Source organism: Struthio camelus, chromosome 6 (assembly GCF_040807025.1).
Source record: "Struthio camelus isolate bStrCam1 chromosome 6, bStrCam1.hap1, whole genome shotgun sequence".
NCBI classification, from domain to species: Eukaryota; Metazoa; Chordata; class Aves; order Struthioniformes; family Struthionidae; genus Struthio; species Struthio camelus.
The window spans coordinates 15774551-15792018 of record NC_090947.1 but is presented as its reverse complement, the minus strand read 5'-3'; the positions used below and the strand labels follow the sequence as shown (position 1 = coordinate 15792018).

Genomic DNA, 17468 nt, shown 5'->3' with positions numbered 1-17468 from the left:
GAAAGAAAAGATTTGAGTGATATGCTAGGCTCTTAAAAGGAACTTTATTTGGTAAAAAAATAGTATGTGAACTGTCACCAATTTATTCTAGCTTTCCTTTACTGCAAAGCGATAAGCTACTTTCACAGAAGAGTAGTAGGCTGAAAGGGGAGGTCACACAAAAAGAAAAATTATTTATATTAGAGCACTTGACAAAGGTACAAGCAAGCCACTCTTTCACTCAGCATGTTCTTTTGGTTAAAAAGTAACCACCCATGCTTTATTTTTTTCCACCATCTCGCAGATGTTGGCTTCCTCCTCATGGCTAAATTTTAAAGTTTTAAATAAAACGTAACACAACTAAGATGCAGTAAGGCAGCTTAGACAAACAGGTTTAAAATGGCATATGAATTCTATGGAGACAATGCCATTTCTAGAGTTAATGCAAGCTGTTGTTCTGAACATGAAAGGACATTATCTGCAGGCTCAGTTTTCAATGAAAATGTAAGTAAATATCATTAAATTTGGGAAGGTCATGACACCGCAAAAAATTTAAAACCTACACAGGACAAACGAGCAAGCTACTTCTTTTTGCAAATCATCAGCTATTTTTGCCCAGCTCTATTTATTGATCTTTGTAGGATAAGAAGGCTTCTTTACTATTCACTTGTTCCCCTGGAAACATAGCGTCCTTGTAATAAGTCAACTGTAAGCACACTACTGTTGGATCTCTTTCCATAGCACCTATGGAGCAAGTTCTCACTCCATAGCCTTTGTAATAATTCAACAGCAGGAGCTGCAGGGCATAAAAAGTGGTAATGTAAACTGTGGTGATTGATGACTATTTCTTCCCTATGTAGGTCTTTGCTTCCTAATATTTTGCTGACTGTGGTATCATATATTTCAGTAGCAAGAAGTATTAACAAATTGATAGTAGTAGAAAAAGTAACTCTTCAGATAAAGAAACAAGAGCAGGGTAAGCAGTAATGGCCACTAACTACTCTCTGACACTTGATAAGCATCTTTAAATCTAGAGGAAAGCAAGAACCTGAATTATAAATGCTTAAAGAAGCTGTTAACAGGGGGACTTCCTGGTAATAAGAACAATTCTAAGTGCATTATGCCTTATATAAAGGCAATGATTTTAGAGGAGTTGTCTTCAAATGTAGCCTTTTTGCACCCACTTTGCCTGTTTTCATTAAAGTTGCTAAGTGTGAGGTGTGTGTCAAAGTCCATTATTCTTCCAGGGTTTAGATTTGGCTGTCATACTTTATCTGTCATTAATCAGATTGCTAGCAGAAAAAAATTAATACAAACCCTCCATCTTCCATCAGACACGTTAATATGCTTGTATGTAATAGTATTTATACTTAATTATACTTCTATTAAAGTTTGATTACAAATGGAGTGTTCAAGGTAATATGAATGAGTCATTAAACTAATGACTCATTCATTGAGTTGCCAAATAATGCCCCTCTACTAAATCTAGACGAATTTTTAGGAAAGTACTTAAAACCTAAGTTGCACAGGCTATAGTGCTAATGAATGTTGTGGAATAGATCACATTATATAAGCAGACAGCAAAGAGTCAAAATGCAGGCAATTGTAACTATCTGTTTTATGTATTAACTGAGATTGCAGGTGAATGTTATTTTCACTAAAATCAGAAAAATATAAAACAAAAAAAAAACAATGTAAATTTCAAGCCTCACAGACTCAAAAAGCTCTACAATAAGAACACAAAATACTACTTTGATGTGGGGGAAACAGTCCAGTGAATGACTCATCTTTGTTCACATGAATCCTATCTACAATATATCAAGTTTTGCACATACCCCACATTAACATGTTTTCGTAAGTGAGTATTTGTATCATTTACTAAATTGCTGCAAGTCTTTATTTCAGATTCTGTAAGGTGATAAAAGAGCAACTAAAGATACAGCAGCAAATGGTCACTTCATTTTACATTTGGTATCTTTCAAGGTTTCCTAACTTGGACATTTAGTAAATTAATCAGTATACCAGCTGGTCCTCCTATATGTATGATTTCTGGAAATCCATAGAATGTAACAAGTTTGAAATTGACAGTGAATCCCGCAAGTGCTAGGACATGTTTTTACTGTGGTTCATGTAGCTTTACCTCTGCTTGTACAAACATGAATTTGGGCCATATATTCTGTTTCTCATAATGTCACTATTTTTCCCCTGCAAATTTACATATAAATAAATAAATAGCATCATTTTACCAAATAGTTTAGATAGAAAGGTAAGTTCGGCCATCTGTATAATTCAGTTGTATAAAACTGTGATTGACTTTGGCATAAACCAGTCTGGTTCCTTTCATAGGAATGGAAATTAATGAAAGTAAGTGTTACATTATATAGGCTGGAAATCTGCTCCAGTGCGTTTTACCAGTTTAGCATATAAACCAGCTCTGAAATGACAACTACACGCTCTAAATACACCCTAAAAAGCCCTATGCAAAAATTGGCCATGCTTAAGTGCAATATCTGCATAAAAGCCAATTTGGTTATGTGAACTATATAAACAGCCAAGACAAACACCATACGTTAGAGTGTCTGTGGTAATGTGGCATAGCTATATACCTCCCAGGGTTCATAAACACAGCTTGAGAGACTTAGAGCAGGTTAAATTAGCCTCATAATTGCCCTGTGTAAATCAGCTATTTACAAACTATCCTTTTTTCTGACTTGGCTCCTCTTTCAAGTATCACATCTTATATGAATGACTACTTCTCATTGTTTGACCCATTCTGTGTATCCTACTTGCCTTTCATAGGGTGCCACCTTTATGCACTTGCCTACATATTTGAGATGGGAAAAGAAAACATCTAGAGAATATGTAGTCATCCAGCTGAGAAGCTCTGAGGAGAAACAAGAACGTTAACTACAACCAGGTCTGAGCCATCAGCACTGCAACTGAAACTTTATCTAATCCCCCACTGTTTTTCCAATTATAAAAACACAACAGTATTCTCATTTGTCAAATTCTCACTGCAGACAGCTCAGAAAGGCATAAGGATTCAAGATAGGTTCATTTATTCAAAATGTCATTCACTATTTTATTTTTCAAGGTCTACTGAAGCTGTTTGGCACAAGAGAGAATTGAGGTAAGTTATGTTCCTAATGTGTGCTATGTATACGTCAGAATCTAGACTTTAAGCCTTGCCTAATTTGTACTATTAAAAAAAAAAAAAAAGTACAGATCCCAGCTCTGCTGACATAGGTTTTCAAAGCATCCAAGGGCCTACTGCATATTAACACTGAGAACAAGTTGGGCTCTTCGTTCTTTATGCAAGCAGAATGAGCTACCCGAGGCTGATACTATTTCAGATACCACGTGTTAGGGCCATGAGCACATTCTCCCCGCTCCTTCGGGTTTGGCTGCCTGAGCTCAGGGCAAACTCAGGGACAGTGCAGCTAGTGACCTTGGATAGAGCTGCTGAAAAGAATAATAGAAGCCTCAGTGAGGGTTGCCTCTCTTTCCCTTTCCCTATGGAATTGCTTTAAAGCTAAGGCGCTTACCCTTGGCCCCCACCCGAGCAATACTGCAGTGGTGTTGTAGCCATGCCGCTGCCTGTCCATGTACTTCATTATTCCAGACCCTGACCTGCCAGCCAACTTCCCTCTTGACTTCGTACCTGCCTCATCATTATGAGACCTACCTGGTGATCAGTGTGTCTAGCCCTGGTTACGCTCTCCTGACCCTGGTTTGCTGAGCTGACTGTTCAGCTTGACCTCAGACCTGCCTCATCACTACAGACTTGTCCGATTATCCAAACTCTTAGCTTAACCTGGTTGCCACCACCACGCCTGCCCTGCTTGCCTGTGGAACTGTACCATTTTGATGAGGCCACTGCCTTATCTTTATGCATATTTTCTTCAGGGGGAGTTGCATGTTACAATTAAAATGCATGTTACAATCCAAATGCCCTCCACCTCTAAAAGGTGGATGTCCTATTATCTCCTTGCCATCTACCTCTTTTCTTCTTTTTGTTTCCAGCAATCGCAGCCACTCTTCTCTTCCATCAGCTCTGCTGCTTCTCTGGCCTCACTCCACTCACTAACAATGAAGAAGTATCTCTCTGCAATAAAAACGAAGTTTTCCATCAAGGTAAAGAACTGAACTGGCTCAGTAGAGGAATGAAAAAGTTTTCTCAAGGAAGGAGAGAGGATCACATATCCAGGTGGACGTGTGAAGGAAAGAAAGAGAAGGGGGGAATTAAGATAAGTGTATTAATTGTCTTGGTAATATCTTTAAATACATGTAAAATTCTGCTCTGCAATTGTAGCACATTATTTCTCTTGGCTAGCTACTGTTGACATTGTCGGTATGTAATTCTTTCCACTGCTCGCGGACCCTTTCTGTGACAAGCCTGGAAAAGGTCACTGACTAAAAAAAAGGCCAGATCTGAGCAAGAGCAGAATGAAGGATAGTAGGTGTGGTTTAAAAAGAAAAAAAAAAAAAGGTGTCATGTTTTGTTCAGTCTGGCCTTAACTAACATTTTGGAGAAAACTAGCCATGACACCTAAACTTGCAAAGCTTTACAGTCACTATACAGGAAGATTTCACGATGGGAGAGGGAAAGAGCGCCCATATAGTCACGGTAGGTCAGAAGCAATAAAACAAGACACCCAATGTTTACCTGCCTGTCTTTTTTCTCCCATTGTAAAAAATGCACAGATTGCTTCTGCAGCCTATTGTCTTCCTGGAGAGACAGGAAGAAAGGAAAGGGCAAGTGCCACACCACGGTTATTCCTTTAACAGCTCCATCCTGTAGAATCCACTGGAAATCTGTAAACCTCATTATCTAATCCCATCAAATCTGTTGGAGGAAGTTCCTAGTAGTGCTTCCATCAGCCTGTCTAGCGACCCTTATAAGAACTGCCTGCTTAATATTCCAGGGATGGTTTTACTATTAGTCTTGGAAACCAGCAAGTCATCTGTGGTCAGCTATTCCATTCTAATAATTAGCCATAGACCATGCAGTTTTGTTTAATGCACTTACTGTTCAAATCTTAGTCTTTGAGGACTCAATATGGAAATACTCTATTTTATACAGTTGCCTCTTATGTTGCATCTGATGATACAACTCAAGTTTTAACCCACTGTGCCGTTTCACATTAGCCCAGACTGAGGTCAGACTGTTGTAGCATTGGGGTTACTGACAGAAGTTAGTTTGCATTCCAGAAGTGCTTCTGACAGCATATTTAAAGCTGTTCAAACGTTCAAGTGCTTCATTATCATTGTTTTCTTTCTTTTTTTTTTAATTCATTATATTAACACCTAAACAAAGAGAAGTTTTCATGCTTGAAGTGGACCCAGTGGAAACAGAAGCTTTTTTCTCCTCTTCAAGGAGGAGTTTATATATTATTTAGCAGTTTATATATTTAGCAAACAGATGCTGCTACTCTAATTTATTCATAACACACTGTGACGATATCTAGAGAGGCAGAGAGCAGAGTTGTTTAACCTTTATCTTCCCTTATCTCTTCTGCTATACATGTATTATAGCTGCAATATGCAAAAAAAAAAAAAAAAAAAAACACATTGTGATGCTGGCAGCTACTGTTTACATCTATTAATGAAAACATCCCCTTCTCCTCCCCCCTAAAAGTTTTCACGAGGTGTAAAGCAGAACAAAGATACGGTTTCTTCATGAACAACTTAATTCAAGCCTTACACAGTTTTACTCTCCTGTCAGAATGCTGCATACACATACACCACATCCTTTTTTTTTTTTTTTTTCCAAATTTGGTTACTTACTACCCACAACAGTACAACAGTTAAGTCACTGAACACAGCTAACAAGTCTCTCTGCTATTGCAAAAGGCATTACAGGTTGGCCCCTAACGTTTCCACTACTTCAGAAAGCCTCTGTTCCAGGGCAAACCGACCGGCAAGCCAACACAGCAGACAGTTCCTGCAGTTCCCCCCCCGGCCGAGCCTGTATTTCAGATCGGTGCTCCTGCACCAGCGCATGCTGAGTGATGGGCAGGACTGCTCTTCTGAAGTTTATTTCTAACACAGCCACAAACATAGTATTTTTAGGCAACATCAAATACATTAATAAGAAATAAGTTGATCATACAACTGTGCTATTAGTAAAGCACTTATTATTTGTCCCTGCTCCCCTGTAACACCATATTACTCTTAAAGGAAGATGAGTAAACTTAAAAATAACCCTCATTTTTTAAGGGAAATGCAGCACGTCCTGAAAGCCCCCCCTTTTTGAGCCCACTGAAAGATTTCCACATCACGGTGGGACATAAAGGCCTCCGTGGGGACGGTTTCTCTCCCCGCTCACCTGCCTCCAGCCCCGCCCCGCGCGTGCCCCGCAACGGCCGAGCAACGGCTCCCGCGGCGCGCGGCGCCCCGCACTGACCTCGCACCACATTAACCAGGAGAAAGACGAAGCTGAATTTAAGGGGCCCCTCGCTTGTTTAAACTGAACGACTTGCGCTAAAAAGCGCGCCTTCCTTGCGGGTAAGTACGGGCGCGGGCTCGGGTTACTCCCGCCGCCCCCTCCTGGCCGTGCCCGTTAAGGCGGCCGCCGACGCCAGCCCCGCTCCTCAGGCTCCCGCACCGTCACCGGGCTACTTCTGGGCAGTACAGGCGAAGCAGTAAGAACAAAGCTCCCCAAAATTGTACAAAGACCAGTAAGAATACACGAGAGTCAGGCAAGCCATCGTGGCTGACTTGAAGCGGGCCACTTGAAAGAGTAAAGGTGAAAGCAGGACGTGTCGGAGGTACGCTGGCAGCCTCGGCGCGCTCCAGGGCCCCCAGGCTCCCCCGAAGGCCGGGTGCACCATCTTACAAAGCGGGCTAGCACCTCACCAAGAACGACTGCTGCTGGAGGCAAAACCTCCCCGTACCCAGAAGCATAAATACCAGCTTAGATGTCCTTTCAGATAGAAGGGACTGAATGATAAAATAAATAAAAGAAATACAACAGAGGTTCCTCTCTGACAGGATTAAGGGTCCTTTTTCAAAGAACGAGGGTTTCAGATGAACAGAGGAAGATGGCTAGATGTTATGTTTTACACAGAATACACAGAATAGAGAACAAAGAGTAGTTAGGCTGCACCTTATGTAGCTTGGTTTGGTTTGTCCTGATTTTGTTTTCTCCAGAGTTCTCGGTTTCCCAGAGCCATGATAATTATTTCACCTGACATGAATATCAACATAGCAATGAACATAGCAATGTGATCCTGACCATGCCACAGGGACAAGCTGCTTCTTGCAAACATATTTCAAATTATACCATTTAGCATAGTAGACTACAGCACTCAAAATTCTGATGAATAACTGAAGTGTTAATTATACAAGTACTCGGATGACTGGATTTCATACGTATCGTGCAGCTCTGGTACCATCTCATTATTTGCAGTTGGTTTGGCTCTGCCACACAGGAAGTATTCTCACAATGTTTTATGATTGTTTCTAAAGTCCAAAGCGCGTTCAGTCTTTGCACTGTATTACAGGCCAGCTCTGCCAGATATTAGAAGAAGTTCAGTGCACCAGAGGCAGTTAAATCTATTTCAGTTGAATGTCTTTCAGCTAGTTCCTGAACTGCATATTTAAACTCCCCTTAACACATCTCATTTCCTCCATTTTCATTACTGCCCGCTGGGCTTAGCTCAGCAAGATATTCTTCCTCTTTTCTCCTGCCCATTCAGGATGAGCTACAAAAGTCCTTATCTCTGAGATGGCATGGAGGAGGCAATTGCTTTGTCAGCTCCCTCCTCTACTCTCACTCCACATCCTCTTGGCCAGCCTGCAAACAAGCTAACATTCAAGGGTTCCTTGATTCTGAACAAGGGCTTATTCTTCTATGTTCACGAATAAAAATATTTTCAGTTTGGGAAAACAAAGCACAAGTTTGCACAACAGAAAATTGGCAAAGCCTAAACTGAATATGGAGGATATAGTTGAACGTACAAACCTGTATAATAAATATGCCTTTGTATTAAAGTCCTGCATAGCTAAAAAACAAAAATCATTGTGACTAGAGTGGATGGGAGGCAGATACATCTCCTTACCAGATACGAGTGCCATGTTGCGGCACCATATTGTGTTCTATTGCAACTTGCCATCGCCGTATCCTTAATGGTAGCACAAGCTAATATCTGTGCTGATCTGACAGAGTCGGTTCCATACAAGGCCTAGAATTTCTTAAAGAGAGCTAGAGTAAAATGAAACCTAGACACAGCTGCTGCTTTCCCCCACTATCCAGTGGTTTCATTATGCAGTCAGAATCTACCATCAGTCCCTTCCTCCAGCTATACCTTCTGGCTGTTCCTTTCCTAAATAAGTTTGTTTGCATTACTTAATATTATTTTCAAATATACAAGGTTTACAACATAATACATACTTAGAAATGTTACAGCGTAAAATAGTATCTTAAGCAAATCACTGTTGCCTCTTTCTATTAAAACTTCTAGCTGTGGCACCTGTGTCGGGTGACGTGCAGAGAAGACTAGAATAACCTCTGCAGGAACATGGGAGTTGTTAACATATTCCCTCCTATTGAATATTTGATTCCTATATTTTTAATATGTTCACTTCCACCTCTTAAGAACTAGTGGGTACCTTGAGAACTACATAATGATACCCTAAACACTGTTAGAAACATTAAAGCTATGTATGTTAGCCTCCAGTAGCATTTTGAGCCAGAGCATAGCAGTTGTTCCATTTCCATTAGAAACAAAACTTACATCACAATGACAAACTGTTAAAAAATATTAAACTCAAGCAGCACCACACATTCCTCCCAACCTGAAAATCTATGTAGCTTCATGCTAATGAAATATGTCTTCATGTTCATATCTTTTTAGAAAAACTACTGGGGAATGAAAGGCAAAAGAATGCTGCTGTAAGACCTAGACTGGTGTTAAAATATAAAGGCTGCCTATTCACTAATAAAATACTAATAATGCCAACTTGAAAGGCCCAAGATAAAGCACGTTTTCTTACATATTTTTTCCTCTTCCATAAGCACAAAGCTCACCATCACAACAGTTTGTTGGGGTGGAATGGAGATTAAGTAGTTTTGTATCTTTCTTTATTCACCAAGCATTTCTCAGTCACATGACACTGACACCCAGTTGGCTACTTTGCTTACTGTGTTTGATAACTTTGATTGCATATGAAGAAAAATAAATATAAGTGATCTCTTTCGATCTCCCATCTCATCGTACTTTAACATTACTCCTTTTACTCTTGAGTGTAAGAAAAGAATGGTTGGAATTATAATGAATATAAAACCAACAGCTACTTTCTTCTGAAGTTGTTATCCATAATGAATAGATTAAAAGATAAAAACTTCAGAGTTTTATTTTACAAAAGATCAGACAGTTAAAATAGATTAACTGTGAATTGATTCAAAATTCAATTGATCCCCTACTCCATACCTAGCAGGAATGCACAGTCAGAATAAAATGATGGATTTTTATAGATCAATATGGAAAAATGAGATTTGTTGCTATGAAAAGTCTATTTAAACAAGCCACAAGTGATACTATGATAAAAAAAAATTCTTCCTTTTCAAACAGTTTCTTTTTTTCTTGAGTTTCTATAACTCCAAGGAGTCAGATCAAAACAAACTGAGTTATTCTAAATTAGCTATTAGTATTCTTTAATGTGGATCTTTAGGAGAACCATTTTAGCATCAAAAATCATATTGTTGAAATGACTGCTGCACAGTTGTGAGCATGCATAAACAGCTGTGCTCTTAGGTCACCAAGCCTTTTATCTACCCATGTTGAAGCTGTCTGCAAAATCATTCATTTACAGACTATTATCTGCCCCTGTAACTGAATATACCAATACACAAATCTTCTACAGGTACTTAGAATCCAGGCTTATGTGAAACATATGCTGGCAATGGAGTTAAAAGCTTCAGATCTGTGCTTCACCCAGGGTTACAGTCGCTCCACATCACCAAAGTTTACATCTGTTTGCCTGTATTAAACAATCCTGTATTTAAAAAAAATGGATTTCCAGTGGTTTTTTTTCATAAATGTAATTGTCTCAAGAAAGATTTAAGCAATTATGGAGTCTTTTCAATTCAAAGCTTCAGAGAACTTATACACTACACATAGCCCCCAAACCCCTCTGTCTACCAACAATAGCAGCTCAAGGATTACATATTTTAATTTAAATATCTCTATGCAGGATGCATGGTGATTTCACAAACTACTTACAGATAAAGGTGGATCTGTTCACCAAAATAATGTTGGAAATGAACAGCACATATTTGACAGCAACAAATAGCTCATGTTTGAGTTTTATTTAAAACAAATATATTCAGAGATAGTTTGGTTTAATGAATGGCATATTAGTGCTTGTGAAATCTCTATCCTATTTTCACACTAATTTGTTGAACAAATGTGGCTGAATTGCTTTCACTTCTATTGCCACTATTTACCCATCTTCTCTCCCTTTCTCGTTCATCTATTTAAGGCTGCAAGCTGGTTCACTCCTTCTGAGTTCTCAAAGCTATAACGCCTCCAGCTTATGTTCCAGCGCTGTAATACTCTGAGACTTCAGAAGCAAAATAAATTTAAGGTATTCTCATTCCCTCTCTCATTTGTCCCAGTCACCTGTTTCTGCTCCTGACTGATCCCTTATTGGGTCAATATATTGTTTGTGTAACTGCGAAGGGCTGTGAAGTGATCTGGGTTACAAATAATCCTTCCAAATAAATGGAGTTTTAAAGAAACTAACCAAATCAGTTTGGTGATTCAGTATACAATGCCACATTTCAGTCTCAATACTTACTGAGTATTTTGCCAGTATAAATACACCTTATGGTTATATTTGAATGAAGTAGCCCTCATTTCTCATCTTGAACTTCTATGTATCTTTGTCGTAGAGTGCTAAACTTTTGTAATTCATAAACAGATTCATCTAAGCTATAGGTAAGGTATACAAACAGTGGTCAATGTATTGGAGATGTTGCCAACTTTATGTTTCCAAATAAATTAAATGTGATCACCAGATAGAAATTCATATTTTGAGGGATTTTAAGCAGGAAATTTGCCCAGATGCTGGAATGCAATACAAGATGTTTGACTCAACGCTATATTTTTTCTTGACCTTCAAACAGAATTCATGCATTCAGCTCTTAAATCTTTGTAGGTCCTATTAACTGAAGTTTAAAGTTGCATTTTGGCAAAATATATTCTTCATAAATGCAAAGGCTAGCAATAACGGATAGTCCTGCTGGATATCCTGTCACAGGAAACAAGGTCAATATTGGTGCTCTGTATCTATCAACTGCAATGTAAGAACCAGAATCTGGCATTCTCGTGCTATTTATTCTTCATTCTGGAAGTCACTGATTTAGAGCTGTTTAAGGTAATACTTACGCTAGTGGACGTTGCTGGTACAAGAACAAACGGACATAAATTATCTGTGGTTAAATTTTAGCCTAAAATTACAATACATTTTTAACAATTAGAGAAAGACTATTCTAGAAAAGTCTTCCCATAAGACCAGGGCATACTGAAATGTATCCAGACTTAAAGCAAAGAAGTAAGATAATTTTATGTACTTAATTTGCTGCCAGAATATGAAAATTCAATGGCTTACAATGTCCTACAGAAGACTATATTTCCTGTATTTCTCAAGAGGGCTATACAAACAATGAGTTGAAAGAATGAGTTCCAGCTCTTGATAGTGACAGCGTAAGAGTGAGAATAATTTATATTTATCTGGAGTATGGTTTTTTCCCCTTTTGCAAATTGAGTGTTTCTAAGACAACTCAGGTTTAGATTTAGAAGGAGAAAGTCTTTGACTGTCTGAGCCAGTGAAACTAAACTTCATACTCATTTGCAAAAGTAGCCTTGGGTAACACAAGGCACATCATTCCCTTTTTAATTGCACTTCTCCTTTAAAGCTATTTGTCTAGATAAGTCTATTGTAAACTTATGAAATAAATACCCACAATATATATTTGGCCTGATAAAATAAACATAATATAATTTAGCTTTTGCATAGGAATACAGTTTAATGCAAACTCTGAGGTCAGTGAGGTTATACCCAAGCTGTATAAAATTCTTCCAATCAATTTCACCTGGATAAAAAGTTCAGATTCTGAAGATCAAGTGGTTCAGTTTTAATAGCAGAACATCAGAAACAGAAATCTCTCAAGGGGTTATGCAACTAGTTATTTTCCGTACTTAGCATGCATACATTTCTAATGACCAGAATGATTTCTGTATGCAGAACTTACTTGAGAGCCAGTGCTAGTAAATTGCATTGCAGAAAAATAACACGTCATTTTTAACTTTTAATAATTTATCTTGTACCCTAATAGAGATAAAAATGTTAATGGTTCTAGCAATTGCAACTTCGACCAATAGGAAAAAAGTCTGGCTTTTACAAATGTTTTCTGTATTATACACCCAAACTACATCATCTTACCTTCCGGAAAGAATAGTGTTTTATTGAAAAAAAAAATCAACTGATCAGACAGGTTTTATCGCAGCTTTCATATGATAATTATACTTCCATGTTTTAATACACCACAGCAATTATTTTAAGTTCTGTAAAGATACATATCATTCCTCTAAGGAATACTAAATCACAATGTGAAGGAGGGAAGAATTTTAAAATTAATAGCATGCAGTTGTGTTCACTATGCTAAGGGAAAGGAAATGAAAAAAGTGGTTTATTCCTAAGAGGGCTGGAAAATACTAGGAAAGAAGGACAATATTAGAAGCAGTGGGGTGAAACAGATCAAAAGAAACATTTAGGAGGAACATTAGCAATGTTTTACTGACACTGAGATTTGCTAAATTCTAAATAGTCTCCCCAAGGAAATAGCTTTAGCCCATTTAATATAAACTGCACAAAAACACTTGATAATATATTGTAACAATTAAGCCTATATTAGATTTAATGATGTAAAGCTGTTCATTTTGTTTTTATATGCCTGATATACACAAGGAAAAACCAGACTACTCTAGCAAAAGGATATATCTTCAAGGATGGATGGAATAGATTGATCTGCAAAACTCACAAATGTTACAAGTTTCATGGGCATGACCTTGCCCATGAAACACATGAAGAGGAAAACTTAACAGAAATGCATTGCTAAGGTTACCTTATGTAACCTTTCATTCCTGTAAGACTCTCTGATAGTGAGGAGAGGCTTGCAACTTGTAGGGAATACCAGTTCCTTACAGCAACTCTCAAGGGTAGTGCTGTACTGAGGAGAGGTACAGCTCCTTCATCAGCTTCAGATAATATCAGGAGTACTTGGTAGGGCAGAAGATGGATTTTGTCATCCATCTTCTGGAGAGAGAGCGAAGATTTCTCATGTTTTTCAGGCATTTTGTCAGAGATCAATGTGAATAAGCAAGGGATACAGACAAATCAGGATCACACAGTGAGGTAGGGGCCTGTGAGGAGGCTGCAAGTAATCTGCCACTTAATGCTTCCATGCCATTTTTTGACACATATCCGTGGTGAAATTGCAGCTTCAGGAAATGTTAGGAGATCCGCATTGCTCACCCCCTTCCACAGTCTTGCTATGTCTGTGTATGACTGGCTGGATATATCTTTCTGAGTCTTTCAAGTCCATGACGTTTAATCACTTAAGAATATAACTAACTCTAGGGAGATAAGCAACTCCACTAAAGTCAGTGATAGTGCCATACATGTGGCTGGATATTTGATGAATAGGAAGGCTTTACAGGAAAGAGAACTGACCTGGTTTCAAATGCTATTGCCATTGCTTATCATCACCATAAATCATATTTCACTTACAGGGGAGGTAGTAGGAATCTTGTGGAAGACCCACTGTAAGGGTCTTGCATCTAGGGAGAGAAAAGAAATCAAATTTCTGTGATATATGGAATTATTTTCAAAGATATTAAAATCAACTACTTGAGAGAGCTATTTTTATTTTTTGTCTTTCAAGGTAGGTGAGTAGCATATTTTTATTGCTACTGGGTATCCAAAAGGACATGTGGTGTGCTCAGATGCCAATGCAATCAGACAGTGCTCTCAACAGAGATGCTAGCTGTCTCCTCCTGTGATATCGTGTGGGAAATAGAAACAAACTTATTTTCTAATTCTTTCTAAAAATAACATATTTTCTGGCAGGAAAAGAAGACATACATCAAAAGAAGTATGATTTTAGACATCAGCATCCTCAAAACCATGAACTTAATTTTTTTATGGATATAATAGATATATTATGGATATATTCATGTAAGTGCAAGGATTCAACTTGAGACTTCAAATATGTATTATTTAATATCCATTTTATGCATTTAGATAGCCTCGTAAAAGATCAGTGAAAGAGGATTGAAAAGAGGTTAATTTACTACATGCACAGCTTGGAATGCTGGTAGTCAATATGATTGATGGCTACCAACCAGCTCATGACAGAGCAGACCTATAGTCAGCACAGCCCTCCTGAATTAACTGTTTCTCCTAAGAGGGGGATAGCTTTTGTGTCCTACTTCAGCTAAGAGTAGACTCTAATGGTATTTGGACAGAAGTCTTTGTGGTACAGACTTTATTTTTCTCCACATATTTTTCTTCTGTCAATTCAGGCAGCTGTTTGTAAAAACAAAAAACCCCAGAAAATTTAACAAACAGCTGAGAGATTCATTACGTTACCGACGCTCATTTTTAACTCCACAACCATTTGTTGAGAGCAATGTTTGTTAACTGCAAACATTACAGTTAGGTAAAATCTGTTTGGAAGTCATAAGAAACGTAAACTGTAATAAAAATTGACATATGACAGTTCAGAACTTCATTGCTACGGACGGTGCCTTTGGATGCAATCCCTAAGAAACAGTTGCTTTGAGTCCTTCCTTGTCCTTCCTCTGTTGTCCATCAGCAAAATTAGTTATGGGTCACTGCAAAGATACCAAGATCTCTTGGTACTTTTCATTTGAACAACAGTTTCCACTTTTATAGTGAAGAAAATTAAATATTACCCCGGTGGAAAGGTTATGTGCAATAATAGAAAGTTGGGCACACAGAAAACTTTAGACAAGGAATCTTCTCCTCAGATTCTGCAAAAAGTACTTGGCAGAGAACAGGTAAACATTAGGGACCACAAATGTAAACCTGTACTTCAACTTTTCCATTTCCCTGATCTCTGTGTTCTCCACAGACTCATTCAGCCTCTAGTAGTTAATGCTGACCTGTTAAGAAGAGTTAAAACACTGTCTAGAATTTGTTGAAATCCCAAAACCTTTTCTTCTGCATCACCCAACACCATAGCCTGAGGAGAAGTGAAAGAGCCATGCCTATCAACTGGTGATTTAATTCATGCCGAGGAAAGCAGCTCCCCACCAATTGCTCCCCACAGAAAATAAAAACAAAAACCATAAACAGTTACTATAAGCAAAACAAAATAAAAATAAAAGCATGTTACTCTGAGCTAAGAGCACATGCCAAGAACCAAATGATTATTTAAAAAGAAATGCAAACAAATACTTGTTTTATCATTTAAAGATTACCATCAGGATAATTATTTGAGTATATCTGTTAATAACTACAGTGATCTATGCATTTTACTTATGGGATGATACCTCCAGGCTACTTACAGTTGTTCTATCTTTGCTAATTTTGCTAATTGTACTAATTTTTCTATTTTTACACTAATATTTGGGATATTTTGCAAGTGATGTCTGCAGAATATCCTCCATAGGTTAAGAGAAATCTATTCCATTCTTTGTTTCTGGAAAGCATATGCAGAATGGCACACCTGATTAGATGAATGATGATACTTCGCTTGATTTTATTTCTTTGGCTTCTTCTGAAGCATCTGATTTTGAATAATGTTGGTGAACCAGTAGCCTGACCATGACTGCACTATGTACAGTAAAAACTGTCAAAATGCACATGCAGCACAAATTTTCACGATTGTTACTGAAAAGTCAGGAGCTGAGGCAATAAACTGATAGCACAAACATTTTTAATACGTAGCTTTTCCATTACTGTAACTCTATTCCTCTCCATTTCCTAAAATGTAACTTATAGCCTTAAACTGATAATGTAGCACACAGCCTCAGAATATTGATCTCAACAGATACAGCTACCTGTTGAATTGCAGGTATGTCACAAATAATTGCATATGAGCTATCTGAGATGAAGCCAGGTAAGCACATTAACATGCCACTAGCGTAAGGCAACGCTCTGACTAGTGGCTTAGGCACACAGCTGCAAGGCACCCTTAGATCAGTGTTTTTCAGGATGTCCTAAAGGATGATCCTAACACCAGGTCAGGTAGCAGATAAGAGATAGCAAGGAAGTGTAAAGACATCAGCATGTCTTTACATGCCATTACTGGCAAAAGATGCCAATACTTCCTTGTGAACCCACTGAACATAACTATAGCAGTGCTAGGTGACAACGGGGGAAACAAAATACAGCCTTTACCAACACCACACAAAGGTTTGTGGAAGAAGCAAGGATGCAGAGAGAGCACGGTTAATAAGCAGAGAAATCATAAGATTATAAAAATGAATTACAGCAATCATTCAATCAAGCACCCACATTTGTTACTCAGTAGCAGATGTCTTTCTGGCTCAGGGAGGCTAGAAGCTGTTGTTCAGTGGAGGCCCAGAACAGCAGTATAAGTGGTACAGACTCTAGTGGAAACGTGCATTTGCCAGTTAAATAAACATCCCATCATGGAGGACCAGAGAAGTATTTTATACTAGTAGTTTTAAAGATTAGCATGCGCACACAGGGTCAGTTTTGCAGTTTGCGTTGTCCTGGGCTTCTGGAAAAAGTGGAATTGAAGAAAAAAACTACAAGCCTGAGCAAAACCTTAAGAATTCAGTTTGCATTCAACATACAGGCTGCCTACAAATATTGAAACATGCACTGAACTGACACTTCCTCATGGCCATTTCACATTTTCTTGGTTTCTAAGCTTGTTTATTTAAGTCAGCTGTAGGTTTACCCTATGGGTTCACCTAACCATAACGTAGTCAGCCATTTCAGAGAAAATGTTATCCTTCTCTGCCATAAGAGCTGCAAAACTTTGGCTAGAGAACTTAGAAATGTAAATGTCTCCTGCTACAAAGACATTTTATATCAGTTTGAATTGATATAAATTTGCCAGGCAGCACATGCAGAAAACAAAACAAAACAAAACAAAAAAACCCTTAAACTTTTCCATGCCACAAAGTGAAGGGCAAAACCCCTTCAACAAGAGACCAGTTTTTATTACTGAGAAAGGCCAGACTCTTGAGAAGTGCTCAGAAAGAGCAGGGAGCAAGGCAGATTGGCAGCTATAATAAAAGTATGGTACAAATACAGCAAATTCACTCATGTATCGATAGAGCAATGGCTTTCCCAACAGATATACTTTATTTCTGAAAATGTATCATCCTGAGATGTTTCTTTATGTGGGATTTTCTGCAACAGAAACACCTGGAGTAGTGCAACGTTTAAGATGTGCAATGCTCAAGAGTCAGAGAGCAGTA

At 38.2% G+C, this 17468-nt stretch overlaps 1 protein-coding gene across 3 annotated transcripts in view; it reads right to left on the bottom strand.

Annotated features, from left to right (window-relative positions):
- The window catches only part of TFPI (tissue factor pathway inhibitor), a 197113-nt gene that overhangs the window by 77298 nt on the left and 102347 nt on the right, over positions 1-17468 (bottom strand). The window contains exons 1-2 of one of the 3 annotated variants that reach the window (XM_068948356.1): positions 6386-6477; positions 3979-4084 (exon numbers count right to left, since the gene is read on the bottom strand). The exons of 1 other annotated variant lie outside the window; for it this stretch is intronic. Coding sequence is in view for 1 of the 2 variants with exons in the window: in XM_068948351.1 (XP_068804452.1) it covers positions 6386-6397 (12 nt within the window). In the remaining variant the exon portion in view is untranslated. Of the gene's footprint in view, positions 1-3978; positions 4085-6385; positions 6478-17468 lie in introns of those variants that run through there. One more of the 3 variants, XM_068948351.1, reaches the window with a different exon arrangement.